At 43.0% G+C, this 19,841-nt stretch overlaps 1 protein-coding gene across 1 annotated transcript; it reads left to right on the top strand.

Annotated features, from left to right (window-relative positions):
• Positions 1-2,154: 2,154 nt before the first annotated feature.
• On the top strand, positions 2,155-19,060 carry nwd1 (NACHT and WD repeat domain containing 1). Its single transcript, XM_062424903.1, is given in 18 exon segments — positions 2,155-2,310; positions 2,312-2,420; positions 2,423-2,587; positions 3,082-4,387; positions 6,231-6,434; positions 6,825-6,978; positions 7,568-7,685; positions 8,699-8,863; positions 9,590-9,787; positions 10,539-10,661; positions 11,246-11,445; positions 12,440-12,703; positions 13,025-13,115; positions 14,651-14,799; positions 15,110-15,380; positions 15,663-16,216; positions 17,542-17,647; positions 18,750-19,060. Coding segments are annotated over 18 exon segments (4,644 nt in total).
• The last annotated feature ends 781 nt before the right edge of the window (positions 19,061-19,841 follow it).

Here is a 19,841-nt window from a genome sequence, read left to right on the forward strand (position 1 = left end):
GTCAAGGAAGCAAGGGAGGAAGGAAGGGAGGAAGAAGGAAGGAAAGGAGGGTGGGAGGAAGGAAGAAGGAAGGAAAGGAGAGCGGAAGGAAGGGAGGAAAGGAAAAAAGGAAGGGAGGATTGAGGAAATAAGGAAGGAAGGAAGGTAGGAGGTAGGGAGGAAAGAAGGAAGGGGGAAGGGATGGAGGGAAGGAGAAAGGAAAAGAGGAAGGACGGAAAGAAGGTAGGGGGGAGGAAAGAAAGAGAGAAGGAGGGAGGGAGGAAAGAAGGAAGGGAGGAAGGAAAGGAAAGAAGGAAGGAGGGAAGGAAAGAAGGAGGGAGGGAGGAAAGAAGGAAGAAAGGGGGATGGAGGAAGGAAAGAAGGGAGGAAAGAGAGAGGAAGGAAATAAAGAGAGAAGGAGGGAGAGAGGAAGGAAGGGAGAAAGAAGGAACAATCACAACAGATGGGGTCAATTTGACCCGGGAGTACGACGCGAAGGTTAAAGGTTCCTTCCTGACAGATTTTAAGATGTGAATAATATTTTTTTCCACCAAAAAGTTACATTAAGTTTTCACTTTGCTGCAATCTGCAACATCAACACTAGATGCCAGTAAATCCTGCACACTGGTCCTTTGATACTTAAATCCTACTATATCCAAGCTGTAGACTCTTAGCTTTGTAGATGCTGAAGCAGGCAAAACCTGTGAAATGGTTCTTTAAGTGAAGATCCAATCTGGTACTAATCTATTGTTTGTATCACTGACGGTTTCTTCTGTCTGGTCAGATATGAGCAGCGAGAGGAAAGCCCTGCTGGACAAAGCTTACCCTGAAGTCACTGCTTTCTGTCGCAGTCTGGGGTTGGTGTTTGAGGTTAGTTCAGTGTGTTTGACACGCTTCCTCTTCTGAGTTTAACCCTCCTGTTGTCCTCGAGTCAAGGAAGGAAGGGAGGAAGAGGGAAGGAAAGGAGGGAGGAAGGAAGAAGGAAGGAAAGGAGGGAGGGAGGGAGGGAGGAAAGGAAAGAAGGAAGGAAGGGAGGAAGGAAGGAAGGAAGGAGGAAGGAAAGGAGGGAGGGAGAAAGGAAAGAAGGAAGGGAGGACGGAAGAAAGAAGGAAGGAAGGAAGGAAGGTAGGGTGGAGGGAGGGAGGAAAGAAGGAAGGAGGGAGGGAGGGAGAAAGGAAACGAGGAAGGGAGGAAGGAAGGAAGGAAAGAAGGACAGAGGAAAGAAGGAAGGGGAGGAAGGAAAGAAAGAAGGAGGGAGGTAAGGAAGGAAAGAAGGTTGGAGGAAGGAAGGAAGGGAGAAAAAGAGAGGAAGGAACTAAAGAGAGAAGGAGGGAGGGAGGGAGAAAGGAAAGAGGAAGGAAGGAAAGAAGGACAAGGGAAAGAAGGAAGGGAGAAAGGAAGGAAAGAAGGGGGGAAGAAGGAAGGAAGGGAGGAAAAAGAGAGGAAGGAACTAAAGAAAGAAGGAGGGAGGGAGGAAGGGAGGAAAGAAGGAACAGTCAAAACAGACGGGGTCAATTTGACCCGGGAGGACGACAGGAAGGTTAAACTTCTACGTTCAGTCAAGGAGGTGACTGTACGATAAACTATATAATGTGTAGATATGTGCAGTTTCAGTAGATACCTGCTAGTTGATCAGTGAGGTCACTATCTCTTCAGGTTGTCGATCTGCGTTGGGGATTTCGAAACATCACATTTGGAGATCACGAGTCCTGTGAGCTTTTCTTGCACGAGATCGAGACCTGTAAGAAGATTTCAGCTGGTCCAACTTTCACTGTGAGGGTTCCTTCTTCTTTCCAGCAAAAATCAAAGATTAGAGAAAAAGTCCAAAAAACTGAAAACACATTTGTGTATCAGAACTTAGTTTTTTTCTTCTTTCCTCTCTCATTAATCATCTCACCACCCCTCACATTTATCTGCTGACCCTTTGGAGGGGCCCCCACCCCTAGGTTGAGAACCACTGGACTGAACTAGCTAACTGTATATAAATCATCACCACAACAACTAAAATAATAATATTAAAATGGCTTTTCTGGGATAAAAATGAGCAAAACCAATGTGACTGTTAAAAAGTCTCATCAGTCAAACATTGTTTCCAGAGATTAAGATTTATTGTATAATGTACATTTCTTTGAGTGGATGTTAAAAAGTAGTAGCATGTAATAATGAATTTAAGCCATGACTATCTTGAATTACAGCTCATTATTCTTCTTCTGTCATTTTTTTCATGTCCTTTGTATTTTCTGGGCTCCCAAGGCTCTGCTGGGGAACCGATATGGCCAGCGAGCCCTCCCTCGTCTCATCCCAGAGAAACAGTTTGAGGTTCTTTTGTCGAAAACTGTCCAAAAAACCCGAAGGTGTCAAACTGCTGCAACAGTGGTTCTTGAAGGATAACAATGCCATCCCGCCTACCTTCGTCCTCCAGCCAATTACGGCTCACTTCCCCAATACAGCGACCTCAGACCTGAGTGTGGGCCGCAGCGCGACAAAGACGTCCTTTCCTGGCGTCTCACAGAGACTCAACTGTTGCAGCTCCTACGCTCCGCTGCCACAGAGGCCGAGGCAGCGGGTGACATCACAGCTGAGCAGAAACAGCTGTTCTACGCATCAGGTCAGACAGCAGAGACACTTCACACAGTTTGTCTTTCTATTTCTCAAAGTGTTTTAACCTCTGTGTCGTTCCTACCGGGTCAAATTGACCCCGTCTGTTTTGACTGTTCCTTCTTTCCTCCCTTCCTTCCTTCCTTCCTTCCTTCCGTCTGTCCTTCCTCCCTCCCTCCTTCTCTCTTTCTTTCCTTCCTCTCTCTTTCCTCCCTTCCTTCTTTCCTTCCTCCATCCCCCTTTCTTCCTTCATTCTGTCCTTCCTTCCTCCTTCCCTCCTTCCTTTCTCACTCCTTCCTTCCTTCCTTCCTTCCTTCCCTCCTTTCCTTCCTTCTTCCTTCATCCCTCCCTCCTTTCCTTCCTTCTTCCTCCCTTCCTTCCTTCCTCCCTCCTTTCCTTCCTTCTTCTTCCTTTCCTCCCTTCCTTCCTCCTTCCTTTCCTTCCATCCTTCCTTCCTTGACTCGAGGACAACAGGAGGGTTAAGTGTTTTGTTCTCGCCCACAGTCACAGAGCGAGAGTTCGATCAGGGTTTGTGCAAAGACGAAGGCTCGGCTCTGCTTTTCGTCCGAGAGATTCCCCGCCAGAGGGTGAGGGATGGTCCGAAACGTCTCGCCAAGTTCATGGACGTGACTGCTGACGGCCTGTTGGACGGAGAAGCTAACGGTCTCCTCACTGCCCTCAAGTCTCGCCTCTACGCCTCATCGCAGAAGATCCTCAACCTGCACAGCGTGGAGCTGAGCAAGGGAAGCATCGACCCGAAGCGCAAAGAGCACGCTCAGTACCTGGCCAGCATCTGTGAGCAGTTTGCCTCCCAGATGAAGGCCAGGATAGAAGCAGCGGTTGATTCTCCTGTGGAGGGAAAGCAGAGGAAGATTTGGGGAAGCACTGAGGAAGAAAAAGAAGACTTCTCAGACTGGATGGTGGATGAGGTCAAGCACCATGTCGCCATGAGTGATGAGCTGTGCAAAGGTCTCTACGGGAGGGAAGGTCTACTGGGTAAGATCTGCCTCGTCATGTGGGAGTCCACCAACGTCCGTCATGGCCCGCTTGTGGTACATGGTGCTGTCGGCATGGGTAAGACGGCGCTGCTGTGCAAACTGGCGCAGGAGATGCGGGCCGTCCTGGAGACCGGGGCGGTGTTGGTGATCAGGCTGCTGTCCTCTCATCATCCTCAGAGACCAGATGTCGACCACCTCCTTCGCAGCGTCTGCCTCCAGATCTGCCTGGCCTGTAGTTTGGCTCCGCCCACTCCACTGACCACCAGCACACACCTGGAGCTGGTGAAGTTCTTCCAAAACATCCTCGAAGACGTTTCCCAGCAGGGGAACACTCTGCTCATCATCCTCGACACCGTGGATCAGCTGTCCGACCAACATCACGCACACAAACTCCGCTGGCTGCCCACCGACATCCCACCCAACGTCCACCTGGTGGTTTCCATGGACACCAACAGTGAGGTGTTCGCTAACATGCGGCTGAAGTCGGACACTTTGAATAAGTTTTTTGAGGTGAAGCGTTTGTCTCTTGATGAAGGAAAGCAGGTCATGGAGTCGTACCTGCAGGCGTCACAGCGGACTCTGACCCCCGAGCAGAGCGCCGCTGTGCTGCACAGCTTTGAGCCGACCGGCTGTCCTCTCCACCTCAAACTGATTCTGTCTGCAGCCAAACGCTGGACATCTTTCACCCCGCTCACTGAGATACGCCTGGGTGCCAACACACAGGATATGATGTCACAGCTCTTATTGACGCTGGAGCAGAAACATGGGAGGGAGCTGGTGGGCGGGGCCTTGGGTTACATCGCTCTGGCAAGGTGAGGGAACTGATGTTGGTGATGATGCTAACACGACAGTTGTTTTATGAATGAGACATCTACTCATCTGTTACTGTAACTGTTAGATTATTAAAATATTAACTTAAATGTTTTGTATTTGGATACATATTAGAAGAGGAGGTGATGGTCAAATCTGAGATGGGCTTAAAATGACCTTTGGCTAAATCACGTCCCGCTACCTTAACCTTCAAATTGACCCTGTCTGTTTTGACTGTCCCTTCTTTCCTCCCTTCGTTCCTTCCATCTGTCCTTCCTCCCTCCCTCCATCCCTCCTTCTCTCTTTCTTTCCTTACTCTATCTTTCCTCCCTTCCTTCTGTCCTTCCTTCCTCACTCCTGCCTTCTTTCCTTCCCTCCTTCCTTTCCTTCCTCCCTCTTTCTTTCCTTCACTCATTCCTTCCTTCCTTCCTTTCCTTCCTCCCTCCCTCCTTCTCTCTTTCTTTCCTCCCCCTACCTTCCTCCCTTCCTTCTTTCCTCTGTCCTTCTTTCCTTCCTTCCTCCCTTCCTCTTTTCCTTTCTCCCTCCCTCCCTCCCTCCTTCCTTCTTTCCTCTGTCCTTCTTTCCTTCCTTCCTCCCTTCCTCTTTTCCTTTCTCCCTCCTACCTTCCTTCCTCTCTCCTTTCCTTCTTTCCCTCCTTTCCTCCCTCCCTCCCTCCCTCCCTCCCTCCCTCCCTCCATCCTTTCTTCCTCCCTCTTTTCCTTCCTCCCTCCCTCCCTCCTTTCCTTCTGCCTTCCTCCTTTCCTTTCCTTACTTCTTCCTTCCTTCCTTCCTTCCTTCCTTCCTTCCTTCCTTCCTTCCTTCCTTCCTTCCTTCCTTCCTTCCTCCTTTCCTTCCTCCTTTCCTTCCTTCTTCCTCCCTTCCTTCCTTGACTACAGGAGGGTTAAATGTTTCTCTGCCTGTCAAACTTTCTGTTCTCACATACACACAAACTTCCTTGGGTCCTTTGTTTCTATCCTCCAACTGTCAGTTTTGCTAAAATGACGACTGTTTAGTTAGTGAGCTCAGACTATGTCTACAATAAACCGGCTAAATTCAAAAATGCTGTTTTCGAGCAAAAACAAAGATAAAAACATGTTTCTGCAAATATCTCCAACTACTGGGCAGATGAGCCAGTCAGCCACACAAAACCAGTGAAGAAGACAGACGGAGTAGACTCTTTTTGGAAAGCCAGAAAAACAAACATCTGAATTCTTTGTAAACAGAGTATCTCTCTTACTAGAGTTCAGTGTACATCATGTGGATGGTATTCATTAGTTAATAAGTCAGCAAAATTATACCAACAACAATTTTCTTTAATTGATCATTTACAAGTCATTATCACTATTATTAGATAAAGTAAACCAAACTGTTCTCTGGTTCAATGTGAGGATCTTCTACTTTTTTGTAAACTTAATATCTTTTTAGTTAGTTAGTTAAGTTTATTTCGAATATGTTAAAATAGCGAAACAAAACAAATAGGCAGTGATTTACGGCAAAATAGAAATTATAACAAAATTATAAAAAATAGAAATAGATATTTTTAAAAAACAAAAAAACAACATATATACACATACACACACACACACACACACACACATATTTTCCTCCCATTTTCTTTTTTTTCTTCTTTCCTTTTCTTTCCCTTTCTTTTTTTCTTCCTCCTTTTTTTATGTCTTACTTTCCTCTTCCAGGCATACAACAAACAATAAATATGTAATGTTCGAAGGGGTGTAGGAACTTAATATCTTTTTAAAAGTTTATAAAACCAAATTTTAGGGGCAAAAAAAGGGAATTGTACACATAAGATGATAAGTTAATTGAGAGCAGTGCATCATGACTCCACAGGAACGGCCTGCTGGAGGTTGAACTGCGTGATGTCATGTCCCTGGACGATGATGTCATCCGTGAGGTGTACAGGTACTCCCTCCCTCCGACGCCATCGCTGATCCGGCTACCCCCCCTCCTCTGGGCTCGGCTCAGACGGGACCTGGAAGACCTGCTGGAGGAGCGCTGGGCAGGCGGAGTCGCCACCATCACCTTCAACAACCGGTGAAGAAAACCATGATAATCAATAGAATAATGAAATGTTAAATTAGTTCAAGTTGAAGAACAGGTTTTTATTACTCAAATCTATAATCTCAACATAGTCAGGGTTGACTCTATTTCCACCACAGCTCAGCAGGGGAAAACAAAGAGGGAATTTGATGCTAAAAAGACTATTAATGTAAATGTGGCAGATATTCATCCATCTACTCATACAGTCCTCCATCACTTCCATTGAAAGCACATTTGAAGGAGATCTTCTAATAGTCAGTATGAACAGGAGGAATGATTACAGAGAGGAAAACCTCTTTACTGCTCATATGAACACCTGACTAATCCTGGTCCTTTGAAGCGTATTTAACTGCCACTAAGTTGTATTTCTGTGTGTATTATCAGGCATCTGTGGGAGGCGGTTTTAACTCGGTATCTGACGTCAGAGCGGCGAGGACGGAGCCTCAAGATCCTGGCGGAGTACTTTCAGGGTCGCTGGTCTGGGAAACTGAAGCCAGCGTCTCTGCCGGGTCTGTCACTGCTCCTCTCTGATAGAAAGGTAACAAGAACTCTGCTGACAATTGGAAGGTAGTGTATTCAGTTTGTTGCAATCTGCAACCTCACCACTAGATGTCACTATATCCTACACACTGCACCTTTACATTGTTGTTGCTGATGGTTTCAAAACAAGCCCACAACTGAATAATAACAGTGTCCCTCAAGGATCTCCCTATTTACTCTAGCACTGTAATGTACATTTTATGCAGATGAAAACATCTTGTATATCATCAACCCTACCGCAGACCAACCAGGCCTTCTCCTGGTTACAGTCTGTTAAATTTAAACCTGGTCTAAACTCAAAATAGACTAAATGTGAATTTTAAATACTCAGGACTTTGTGTCACATCTCTCTCATAGCTAAAGATGCAGATCTGAGTCTAACAGCTGAACTGAGCCTGTTTCTCTTTTCAAAGCAGAAAATGACATCATAAATTCTACCACACTGGATTATGGAGATATTCTGTGTCCTCATGCTGCTGTCTCCACCCTGTAAACCCCTGTTTTCTCTTTTGGCTGAGATGTCAAAATCAGCACTTTGATTTCCTTGTTGTTCACGGTGTATTCTGATTGGTTCTGGGATGTGACAGGTCCCGCCCCAGCCGCTGTGGTTCAGTCCAGGATTAGCTAACGTCAGGAAGCTGCAGGAGCTGCCCTATCACCTGCTGCATGCCGGTCTGTGGGAGGAGCTACAACAGGAAGTTATTGGTAAGATCTGAGATAGATCAAAGCGGGATGTGACATCAACAGAAAGTGGCAAATGTTGACCTCCTCATTGATGTTTTCTTTGTTGGGTTTGCGTCGCCTCGGTGACGTCACGGTCAAAACTGTCTCACAACGATTATGCAACAATTGAAACTGTTGCAGAATGATTAGGTCACCTACAGAGTCCGTGGGTCCTATCAAGGTACTACTACTACTTTGCAATGGAGACAAAACGGCTGAGAGGACCGAGTGAGAGGATGTTCCTGTAAAGTTCCCGCCTCCTAAATTTTACTTTGAACTTATTTAATTGATATTTGATTAATTGATCCTCATTCCTCTTTCTATTCTGTCAACATGAAAGCTGTCCCAAAGTACTTATTTCTGCTCTGGCGATCGAGGAATCTATGAGCGAGAAGCAGCCTTCACAGAAATCGTTTACTGTCCAACATGACCCCTTATTGGATCAATTATTGATTGTGTGTCAGTGTCGACACTTCAGCTGATCAAATCTGATAAATCACTGCATCACTGAGCGGAGACAGATTACAGATTTGTTTTCTGACGCACCATCTACTTAAAAATATGTTAATTGTCCGTTTGATCTACAAAAGAACCATAAACAACTTTTTCTTCATTTAGCAGAATTATTTTTTCCATAATCTGTTATTACCCCTATAAACTGTTATTATATGACCTGTTTATCAAATTAGACCCATTTTTACATTCGAACACTTTTTACTTTGGGCTTAAAATTTGATCCATTTTCCCTGAAACACAAAAGAGACTCATATTATGGGTTATTAAATAATCAATTCACATTCATTGTTTCTCTATGAAATAAATGTTATTTTTTCTGTGCTCTAAATGTCCCATTGTGTACTCAGGATTGAGGCATAAATACACGTTCATAAAAAACAGATAAACAACTTTTTTATTCACTTAAATTTAAAGTTTTAGCGTTTAAAGGTTTGATTGACGTCTGTGAATCATCTGCAGAGTCTCTGTTGTGTTTCCAGGCAGCACTGAGTGGCTGTACTGTAAGAGCAGAGTGTGTGGGGTTTCCAGTGTGATCCACGACCTGGACCAGTGCTCCCAGTACATGGACTGCACCGAGACCAGACTGGTCCGAGACGCTCTGGTCCTGATCAAACCCAGCCTGGACTTTCTGGATGGTCACATGGGTCAGTTACTCTCATTTCCTCCCTTTCCTTCACAGTTTGACCTTTTTATGAGGTTTAACTCTCCTGTTGTCCTCGAGTCAAGGAAGGAAGGAATGAAGGGAGGAAGAAGGAAGGAAAGGAGGGAGGAAGGAAGGAGGGAAGGAAAGGAGGGAGGAAGGAAGGCAGGAAAGAAAAGAAGGAAGGGAGGAAGGAAGGAAGGACGGAGGAAAGAAGGAAGGGAGGAGGAAAGAAAGAGAGAGAAGGGAGGAAGGAAGGAAGGAAGGAAGGAAGGAAGGAAGGAAGGAAGGAAGGAAGGAAGGGGGACGGAGGAAGGAAAGAAGGAAGGAAGGAAAGAGAGAGGAAGGAAACAAAAGAGAAGGAGGTAGGGAAGAAGGAAAGAAGGAAGGAAGGAAAGAAAGAGAGAAGGAGGGAGGAAAGAAGGAACAGTCAAAACAGACGGGGTCAATTTAACCCGGGAGGACGACATGAAGGTTAAAAAAAAAAAACATTTAGAAAACTAAAAAACCGAAGCACATTGCAAGTCATACATTTGAGACTTTTCCTAGTAATTAGGAGATAGTACGTCATAATTGTGAGATCTTTTTCATAATTATGGGATAGTAAGTCGTAATTATAAGACAAGGCCTCTCAACACGCTTCTGTACAAAAATTATTCTAACTTGCAAAATCACAATTAAGAAAATAATTAAAAGATAAATAAGAGTAAATAAAGTCTTTCCCTTCCAGATATGTCTCTGTTCTACACCGAGCTGTTAGCCAGACTCTGCTCCTTGGCCACGCCGTTCCCCTCTGTGATTGGTCAGCTGTGCAGCCAATGTGAGGAATGGTTGCTTACGTGTCCGGAGCCGATCCTCGTCCCTAAATGTAGTTTCCTGCAGCCGCCAGGAGGGGCGCTGCAGCACACTCTGCCGGGACTGCAGGGAGGTCAGAGATGACATCATACTTGAATAAATTATGTTTTTTTAATTATCGAAATCTGTCTTTAATTGTGTTAATTATTAGAAAGTAATTAACATTAATTGACAACATTTCACTTGTCATAATGACAACAGTGTGGAAGAAAAAGAGAAGCTGCAATAATTTGAGTTTTAAAGGCGACTGAATGTCTTAATGTAAAATTTACAAATACTTGATGATGACATTTAACTTCCTGTTGAATTTGTTGCTCTTGACTTATTTTACTTTGAAAACCAACAATCAATGGCTTTAATTCTATTTTCAGGACGTAATTTAAGGTTGTGCAAATAAAACTCTAATAATCAGAAAACTGCTATAATTTATAACTTTGAGCATTCAAGCCGGGTAAAAAAAAAGTTCCTGATGAAATTTAGACCAAATTAAAAGATGATAACTTCAAACTTTAACATTTGGGCACTGAGGATAATTAATCAAGTCTCAGTGGAATCAATAAGATCTGTTTTATCAATTACATCATCAAATAAAGAGAAGTTAAAGGTGTGACTGCAACATCTGTGGCTCAAGTCCAGCATTTCATACCCAGTGTCTCTCTCCTCTTTCTACTACAGCTATCCAATAAAGCCATAAATATAGTATAGTATATTAATATAATTAGCTGCAGGCCTAGCTGCTTATTCTAGGTCCCTGATTGGTTAAACAGGATATCTGTCTACCTGTATTAACCAATACCTTAACAGTACCTGTGGTGTGTTTTCAGGTGTGCTCTGTGTGGATGTCAGTCTGGAGGCGGAGCTTCTGGTCGCAGGTACAGATGAAGGTGTGATGGCGGTCTGGAGCCTCGCCGACAAACAGCTGATACACAGTCTGCAGGGACACACGGGTCAGTCTGTGTTTACAATAATAACAATAACATCAACAATAAAATAATACATATATAAGCTTTACAATTAGTTGATTGACAAGCTGATAATAAGACAGAACCAGTGACATCATAAAGAAAAGAAATAAAGAACAAATTGAGACAAAAATTGAGACTAATGCACACAAGAGAAAATAAGAATGATAAAAATGTTTAGAAAATAAATAAGTAAATTAAGAGAGAATAAGAGAAAGGGTTTATTAAAAGAGTAAATAAAACTTTATTAATATAGATTAACCTTCTTTGCTGTATGTTGGCTATCTTGTGTTCAATTTCCCCTCTTGGGTATTAATAAAATATCTCTTATCTTATCTTACAAAAAAAAGTTTAATAAAAGCTGGACTAAAACTTGGTTAAAACAGATTAAAGAGACAAAAGAGACAGATAAATAAAATCAATAAGAAGATAAAACCGATAAATGATAATAATAAAATAATGGAAAGAAAGTAGAAAAAATAAATAAATAAATAAAATAAAATATATAAGATACAATAATAAGTATCAGTCACTATCAGTAACAGTGTTTTGTGTAATGTTTCTTGCAGCTGCCATTCTGTCCATCAAGGTGATTAAAAGTCCCGCCCACTGCTTCTCATTGGCTGCTGACGGCTCTCTGATGAGGTGGAACCTGACGACCGGCCAACAGCTGCTCTGCATACCTGAGGCGATGCCCGCTGACCCTGCCCCTTCATCCGTACACCTCCACCTGTCTGACCAGCTGCTGTTTATATACAGCAGGACACAGGTGAGACCACACCTCCACCTGTTTGTCTGATAGACTGTAAAGAATATGAATCTGTTGGTTTGTGGACCCCAGTTTGGCATTTTCACCGTTCTCTTCTTGGTTTTTTGGAGTCACAAGTGACTATATTTAGTAGGAGTTACAGTACAGTTTCGCGATATTTTGCGTGGCAATATTGTATAGATACACGGACGCCAAGTATCGATCTTTTATTATATAAATTGCAAATTTAAATTTAAGATAGAATAGAATAATCAAATCAATTGCTTTCTCAGTCCACTAGAGAAGCGGCTGTGGCTCAGGAGGTAGAGCGGTCGTCCTCCAATTGGAAGATTGGCGGTTCGATTCCCGGCTCCTCCAGTCTACATGTCGATGTGTCCTTGGGCAAGACACTTAACCCCTAGTTGCTCCCGTTGCTGTGCCAACGGTGTATGAATGCGAGTGAATGGTTAGATTCCTCCTGATGTGCAGGTTGGCACCCTGCGTGGTAGCTGCCTGCCATCAGTGTATGAATGTGTGTGAATGCGGTGAATGAGTTGTAGTGTAATGCGCTTTGAGTGGTTGAAAAGACTAGAAAGGCGCTATATAAGTACAGTCCATTTACCATTTACCATTTAGATGGCTCTAGCTTGTTTTCTGGTGACAGTCAGCTTGCAGGAGGAGGTTTTCCTTTAGGGACAAACAGTAATTCGCAGTTAAAAAAGGTAATGAATTGCAATATATCGCAGCATATCGCAATATATTTAAAATCGCAATAATATCGTATTTTGACAAAAGCATTGTGATAATATCGTATCGTGGAGCCTCTGGTGATTCCCACGCCTAATATTTAGATGAAGGGGTTTATTAGATAAGATTAGATTAACTGTATTGTCCCGACAGAGATTTGTTTTGGGTTTAAAGTGCTGAATTCAGCTGCACATAAACATCATACATGGACAGACGCAGTGACAGGATCAAATAAAGTTCAGGTGTTTTCCTGTCTCTTGTGGTTCAGGTGAAGGTGTGGCGGCTGGACGGAGCTCCGCGGCTCCTCAGCAGCAGCAGTGATGAAGGTTCGGTGGTTTTGGGAGTTCTGGATGATTGTGTGGTTTCTCTGTCCGACTCTGGTCTGGTCAGATTATCTCGTCCTGGTAACACGACTCAGACTCTGGAGATCCAGCTGGAAAAATCACAGAGGCGTCTGACTCCTGCGAGATTTGTTACGTTACCGAAACGTGGAAAAGTGTTTGTGGTTTCTGAAGAAGGATTCATCTATCAGGTAGGTTTTATTAACCCTTTGATTTTTTTCTCCCTTCAAATGAAAGAAATAGGAAATATGTATATTTTCATTTTTATACACAAATGTATTATGTCAATTAAAAAAAGAACAAAAATTGAGTTGAATTTTGGTCAGTAAACTAAAAGTGCACACTAGTAGGGAAAATTAAACTTTGATATAATTATCTATTTTTGTGCAGTAATCGACTTCCATAGAAACAATCACAGAGAAGCCGTTAATGAACTGAACCTTTTCTTTAGTCTGTTTTAAACATTAATAATCATTAAAACTCGATGATTTAATGTTCTTACCTGTTTGCAGATTTCCAGGACGGGGAGACACACAGCGGACGAGTTTCCTCTGGTTCCTTCTTTGCTTTCAGTGACTGAAGATGAAAAAATACTGATAGCAGGTACGATGAGCGTTGCTCAAACTGATTTAATATCTTTAAGACATGTTGGGTTTAAAACATCACATCAGTAGGGGAGAACAGGGTTGGTTGTCACATTCATCAGATCTCAGTCTCTAGAGGGCGCTGTTGTTAAAAAAGTGTTGCTAGTTTCAGAGTTTAGGTGAGATGTTACTTCAGAGATAATTTCTGGAGTAAACTGCTTCACATGGAGGTGAGAGGATGTTTAGTGATTGTCATGTGAAAACGTAAATATCCAACTCTTCAGTGGTTCTCTTCTTTACCACAATGAGTTTATAATAAAACATCATTACCATTAAACAGTATGAAGAAAGAGCGATAGTTAGGTAGGTTTAGCAGTCAGAGATGAAACTGTATAATATTATTATATAAGGACAAAAAAATGCACTTATAGGAATGATTTTTCCTGTTTATGTTCTCTTGGTGCTGAGATGTGTTAGTTTGTTGTATTTCAATGAAACTAAACATTTTAAATATTTTTTACATTCTTTATTTTTCCCCATTACGATAACACAGAGACAGCCGACCTCTATAGTGTCTTACTATCAACCTCCATGGTGTCTTACTACCAACCTCTATAGTGTCTTACTACCAACCTCCATGGTGTCTTACTACCAACTTCCATGGTGTCTTACTACCAACCTCCATGGTGTCTTACTACCAACTTCCATGGTGTCTTACTACCAACCTCCATGGTGTCTTACTACCAACCTCCATGGTGTCTTTCTACCAACCTCCATGGTGTCTTACTACCAACCTCCATGGTGTCTTACTACAACCTCCATGGTGTCTTACTACCAACCTCCATGGTGTCTTACTACCAACCTCCATGGTGTCTTACTACCAACCTCCATAGTGTCTTACTACCAACCTCCATGGTGTCTTAATACCAACCTCCATGGTGTCTTACTACCAACTTCCATGGTGTCTTACTACCAACCTCCATGGTGTCTTACTACCAACCTCCATGGTGTCTTACTACCAACCTCCATGGTGTCTTACTACCAACCTCCATAGTGTCTTACTACCAACCTCCATGGTGTCTTACTACCAACCTCCATAGTGTCTTACTACCAACCTCCATGGTGTCTTACTACCAACCTCCATGGTGTCTTACTACCAACCTCCATGGTGTCTTACTACCAACCTCCATGGTGTCTTACTACCAACCTCCATAGTGTCTTACTACCAATCACATGATGGGGACGATGTCACATATTAGACGTCTCATATCTTTATAACAGAATCAGCTGAAGGAGAGTCAGACCTCTCTATTCCTACCTGATGCTTTAGGCTTTCATTACAAATTAAAAGGGAATCTATTGAGTATACGGTTTATGAGTAATTCAAAGGAAAGTAAAAAGTGTGACTACCAACCCTGTTCTCCCCTAGTCAATAAGTGTATTTACTTGATATTAATGAGATATTATACTTGATATCTCTGGATGATGATGATGATGATGATGATGATGATGGTGGGACCTCAGAGTTACAGCTGATCTTTGTGTCGTCTGCAGGCAGCGATCGGACTCTGAGCCTCTTTAACATCGACAGAGACTCTGTTGACGGATTCCTGAATCTTCAACATGACGACAGCGTTTTATCCGCCTGCATCTCCTCCGACAGCCGGCTGCTCGCCTCCGGAGCCGCTGACCAGCTGATACGAGTACGAGATAAACACTGATCACTGACCAGCTGAAACGAGTACGAGATAAACACTGATCACTGCAGGACCGACTGTGTTCAAGTCTGAATTATTTTAAACTTCATTCAATTCAGTGTTTTCCTCATTTAACCCTCACATACTGTTCATATTCTGGCATTTAACAATATCAATTTGACCCGGGAGGACAACAGGAGGGTTAAAATAAAACAGAGTAGATTGAACATCTCTATCATCTCTCTGAAGAACCCAAACATAACTATTTGTGTTCCTGTTATATTTAATATCTTAATAACTCTGTTTGTTTCATCAGATCTGGTCTGTCACCACCGGCGCTTTGTTGGACTCTCTGTGTGCTTCAGACGCTCCCATCTCTCTGCTTTTCTACGATGGCTTTGTGGTTTCATTGTCCGCAGCTGCTTCCTGCGTCCAGCTGTGGAGTCTGAAGTACGACGCTCGCCACAAACCGACCAATCAAATCCCTGCAGGCTGCGTCCACGTCGCTGTCACTAAGGATGCTGACAGAGTTTTCTACATCCGACAGCAGAGTCAGCACGAAGTCATCAGCTGGAACAACAACACAGGTCAGAAGAGCTGCAACCATTGGTCAATTAATCAATTAGTTGATTAACAGGAAATTAATCTGCAACTATTTTGATAATCAGCTGATCTTTTCAGTCATTAATAAATCAAAAAAGCAAAATATTCTCTGGTTACTTCGACACAAAATGCCAAAATGTGTCGAAATCACAAGCTGTCTGTTGATTTCATATGAAATAAATAATTGTCACAAGTATGGTGGTTCTTCATTGATTGAGGAGATGGATTAACTGCTAGTCTACCACCTTCTCTTACTGTCCCTGCAGGTTCTCTATCAGACCGTTTGCCGGTATCTGCACAGGTGTGTTGTTTGGAGTTAGCTCAGCACAAACGTCTGCTGCTCTGCGGTTTGAAGACCGGCACAGTGCTCATCTACCCGCTGGACCTTCCCCAGGAGACGCTATGCATTCCGCCTCCAGAGAGCCTCTCCAGGGTGCTGTGCCTGGCTGTCAGCTCCAAGGAGAAGCACGTGGCGGTGGCCTATGAGGACTGTGTGTGTCTGTTTGAGATCACCACCAGGGACAGCTTCCCCACGGTGGAGGGGCCCGTGGGGAGGGTCTCCCTGTCCTTGCTACATGCCCCGCTGTCCTCTATGGCACTGCTGTCCGACCGCAGGTTGCTGTACGGGACGAGCTGCGGGGAGGTGAAGCTGCACGACTTCGCCAGCAGCAGCTGCTCCGACCTGGAGTCCCACCGCAGCAGAGTGACCTGTGTGACGGCCAGTAACTGGGGGAAGCACGCTCTGGTGGGCTCAGAGGATGCTGTGCAGAGACTGTGGGCCCTCAACCCGCTAATACTGGACCACACCATGGAGTATAAGGTCAGAGGGGGGGTCGGATATGTGTCTTTAGTACTGATTTACAGAGTAAGGGAGAACGGGGTTGGTTGTCACATTCATCAGATCTCGGGCCCTAGATGGCGCTGTTGTTAAAAAGTGTTGGTACTGAAAGTTTCAGCATTTAGGTGAGAGGAAGTTTAGTGTTTTTCATGTGAAAATGTAAATATCCAACTCTTCAGTGTTTCTCTTCTTTTACACAATGAGTTTATAATAAAACATCATTAGCATTAAAAAGTATGAAGAGAGAGTGATAGTTAGGTAGGTTTTTTTCTTAGCTACGCCAAAACATGTGATTGTTAACTTTGCTGGTAGCAAAAAAATCGCAGTTGGGGATGCTTGTCACATTCTCTTCGGGGTTGGTTGTCACATGTTGGTATTTATACATATATAGTGTGATATATCTAGTTCGTTCTTTCTTTTAAGATAGCAAAATGAGCAGGAACTTTGTCAGGAAGACAAACAAGGGTCAGACTGCTCCAGATGTGAAGCTCAGAGCAGTCAGAGAGGTGAAAATTAACAATATTGTCACATAAGGACAAAAAAGGCACTTATAGGAATGATTTTTCCTGTTTATGTTCTCTTGGTGCCGGGGATGTATTAGGTTGTTGTATTTCAATGAAACTAAACATTTTAAATATTTTTTTAAGATTGTCTACATGTTTTATTTTTCTCCATTATAATAACACAGAGACAACCAACCTCTATAGTGTCTTACTACCAACCTCCATGGTGTCTTACTATCAACCTCCATAGTGTCTTACTACCAACCTCCATGGTGTCTTACTACCAACCTCCATGGTGTCTTACTACCAACATCCATGGTGTCTTACTACCAACCTCCATGGTGTCTTACTACCAACCTCCATGGTGTCTTACTACCAACCTCCATGGTGTCTTACTACCAACATCCATGGTGTCTTACTACCAACCCCACGGGGACGGATGTCACATATTTGACGGTTCATATCTTTTGAACAGGATCAGCTGAAGGAGAGTAAAACCTCTCTATTCCTACCTGACACTTTAAGCTTTCATTACAAATTAAAAGGAAATTTACTCAGTTTATGGTTTATGAGGAATTCAAAGGAAAGTAAAAAGTGTGTCTACCAACCCCGTTCTTCCCTACACCTCCAGAAACCACCTCTGGTATTTATGTTAGAACAGCTGAAACTGCTTTAACTTTAAATCCTGACATCAACATAACACATAAAGACATGTTATCATCATTAATTGGACATCAGTACAATGTGACAGTCTCCTAAAGTCTTCAGTGTGAGTTTATCTGCTGTGGTTTCGTTGATGTTCAGGGTTTTTTCTTCGAGGGCGTCCTCTCTGCTGCCTTCTCTGACAGCGACCAGTTTGTCTTCACAGGATCTCAGGACAGAACTGTCAAAGTCTGGGACGTCAGCACAGGTACGTTTAATATCTGAAGAGCATGATTTACTCCAACAGAGAAACATCACTGAGAAACTACTGAATCATGTTTTTGTTAGTTAGTAGTTTGGAGCCTCCTGATTATTTTTCTACTTTATAAATTACTAAAAACATCCGATCATCTGATGAGTTCATACAGAGTTGTTTGGAGCTATTTTAGATGCGTTTGGTTCCAGAAGTAAAGGTCACAAACAGCTGGAGCTCTTTTAAATAAACATAAAACTCTCCTGGTTGATTCATCAGAAGAAAAGATGAACAACAGTAGAAACCTGTGGACAGAAAAGGTGCGTTCAGACCCTAACGCGATGCAGCGCGTCGAGATTACACGTTAAGTCAATGCAAACACGCGATTAGATGCAAATTCATGCAGGGCGACGCGATAACTCATCCATCGCGTTGCATGTATCGCGTTATCGCATCAACGCGTGAGTTGAACATTTTTAACTTTTGCAACGACATCGCGTGACGCCATGCCGTGATAACCTATCAGCGTTGAGATTCTCCCGACTTCACTTACGTCATGACGTATAGCCCAGCTGGCTTTCCCTTATAAAGTTTTGAAGAAGAACAGCTGACTCTCCCGGTATAAAGTTACTGGTTTACTAGATTCAACAGTTAATTTACGTGTGTTTCTGTCAGTTGATGTCTGTCGCAGGAAATGGAAGAACCTCAGGAGCCTCAGGTACACATATGAGAGAAAAGAGTAAGTGATCTCAGCCATGGTTGATGATTGAAGAAGCAATGTTGTTGTTATCTAGTGAAGATGGGCGGGCTTGCTACTCGCGCGATGGGGCAAATTTCACATTATGGTCACAAAATGGTCACGTGTTGAAACTCCAGCGATAGCGCAACAGATTCTCATTTGTCGCACGGTTTTGTCGCGTTTGGTCTGAACGCGGCTTAAGAAACATCCAATCAGAGCTTCAGATTCTATTTTATGTTCTGCTAAAGTTAAAGATTAAACTGTTGATTTGCTGCTTAAATCAATTAAGTTTCAGTTTTTTCTGATTGAAACTGAAACTAAATGAAAATGAGTCAATGCTGAGAAAAGTGTTGAAGCTTCAGTTTGTTGTTTCTTCAGGAAACCTTCTGTACGTTCAGTACGTGTACTCGCCCGTCGTCAGGATGGTGACCTACAGGAACGGCTTTGTGGCGTTATCGCAGCAGGGCTCCGTCATCAGAGAGGTGTTTCGCTGTCCGGACCACATCAGTCCAGACTTCAACCCTCTGAGGAACGTCAAGGCTCAGTATCGGGTCACCTCCAGGGAGAAGAACCAGACCAACCCGCAGGCCTCCACCTCACACCTGCAGGACTTCAACCCAGCACAGCTCAACCTGAACCTCATCAGCATGCTCAAAGCCAAACCCTCCTCCACCTGCATCATACTGTAGAGCGCTGGGGCCCAAGCTGAGGTCCCCGGCCCTTCAGGGGCCTCAGAGTTCTCTCTAAAAAGACAAGAAAAACATTTTTCTTTAGTTTTATGTCAACAGGATTCATGATACACAAATACTACATATGAATATATATACACAGTTTAGAGTCATGAATATACAACCAACTTCTATTTATCTATATATTATGTATTTATTATATATTTATTATCTATATATTATCTATTTATTATGTATAGGGGCGGCTGTGGCTCAGGAGGTAGAGCAGGTCGTCCACCAATTGGAAGTTTAGCGGTTCGATTCCCGGCTCCTCCAGTCTGCATGTTGATGCGTCTTTGGGCAAAGATACTTAACCCCAAATTGCTCCCGTTGCTATGCCAACGGTGTATGAATGTGTATGATGAGCAGGTTGGTACCCTGTGTGGTAGCTCCTCTCATCAGTGTGTGAATGGGTGGATGTGACATGTAGAGTAAAAGAGCTTTGAGTGGTCATAACGACTAGAAAACACCTTTATAAGTACAGTCTATTTATTATTACAGATTCAAATACTGTTTTAAATTCATAGAAAAATGCACAGAAAATAAATAAATGGTTTTAAAAAATCAACCTTGATTTAATTTCATATTCAAAGGTTTAAGTTTCAAAGTAAAATATAAGATAATATAAGATATTTTATTATTAGTCCCACAATGGGGAAATTTGCATTATTACAGCAGCAAAGTGGACTATAGTAGAATATAATAGAAGAGCAGCAATAAGAAAAAGTATAAAGAGCAATAA

The sequence above is a fragment of the Scomber scombrus genome, chromosome 8 (assembly GCF_963691925.1).
Source record: "Scomber scombrus chromosome 8, fScoSco1.1, whole genome shotgun sequence".
Classification (NCBI taxonomy): Eukaryota; Metazoa; Chordata; class Actinopteri; order Scombriformes; family Scombridae; genus Scomber; species Scomber scombrus.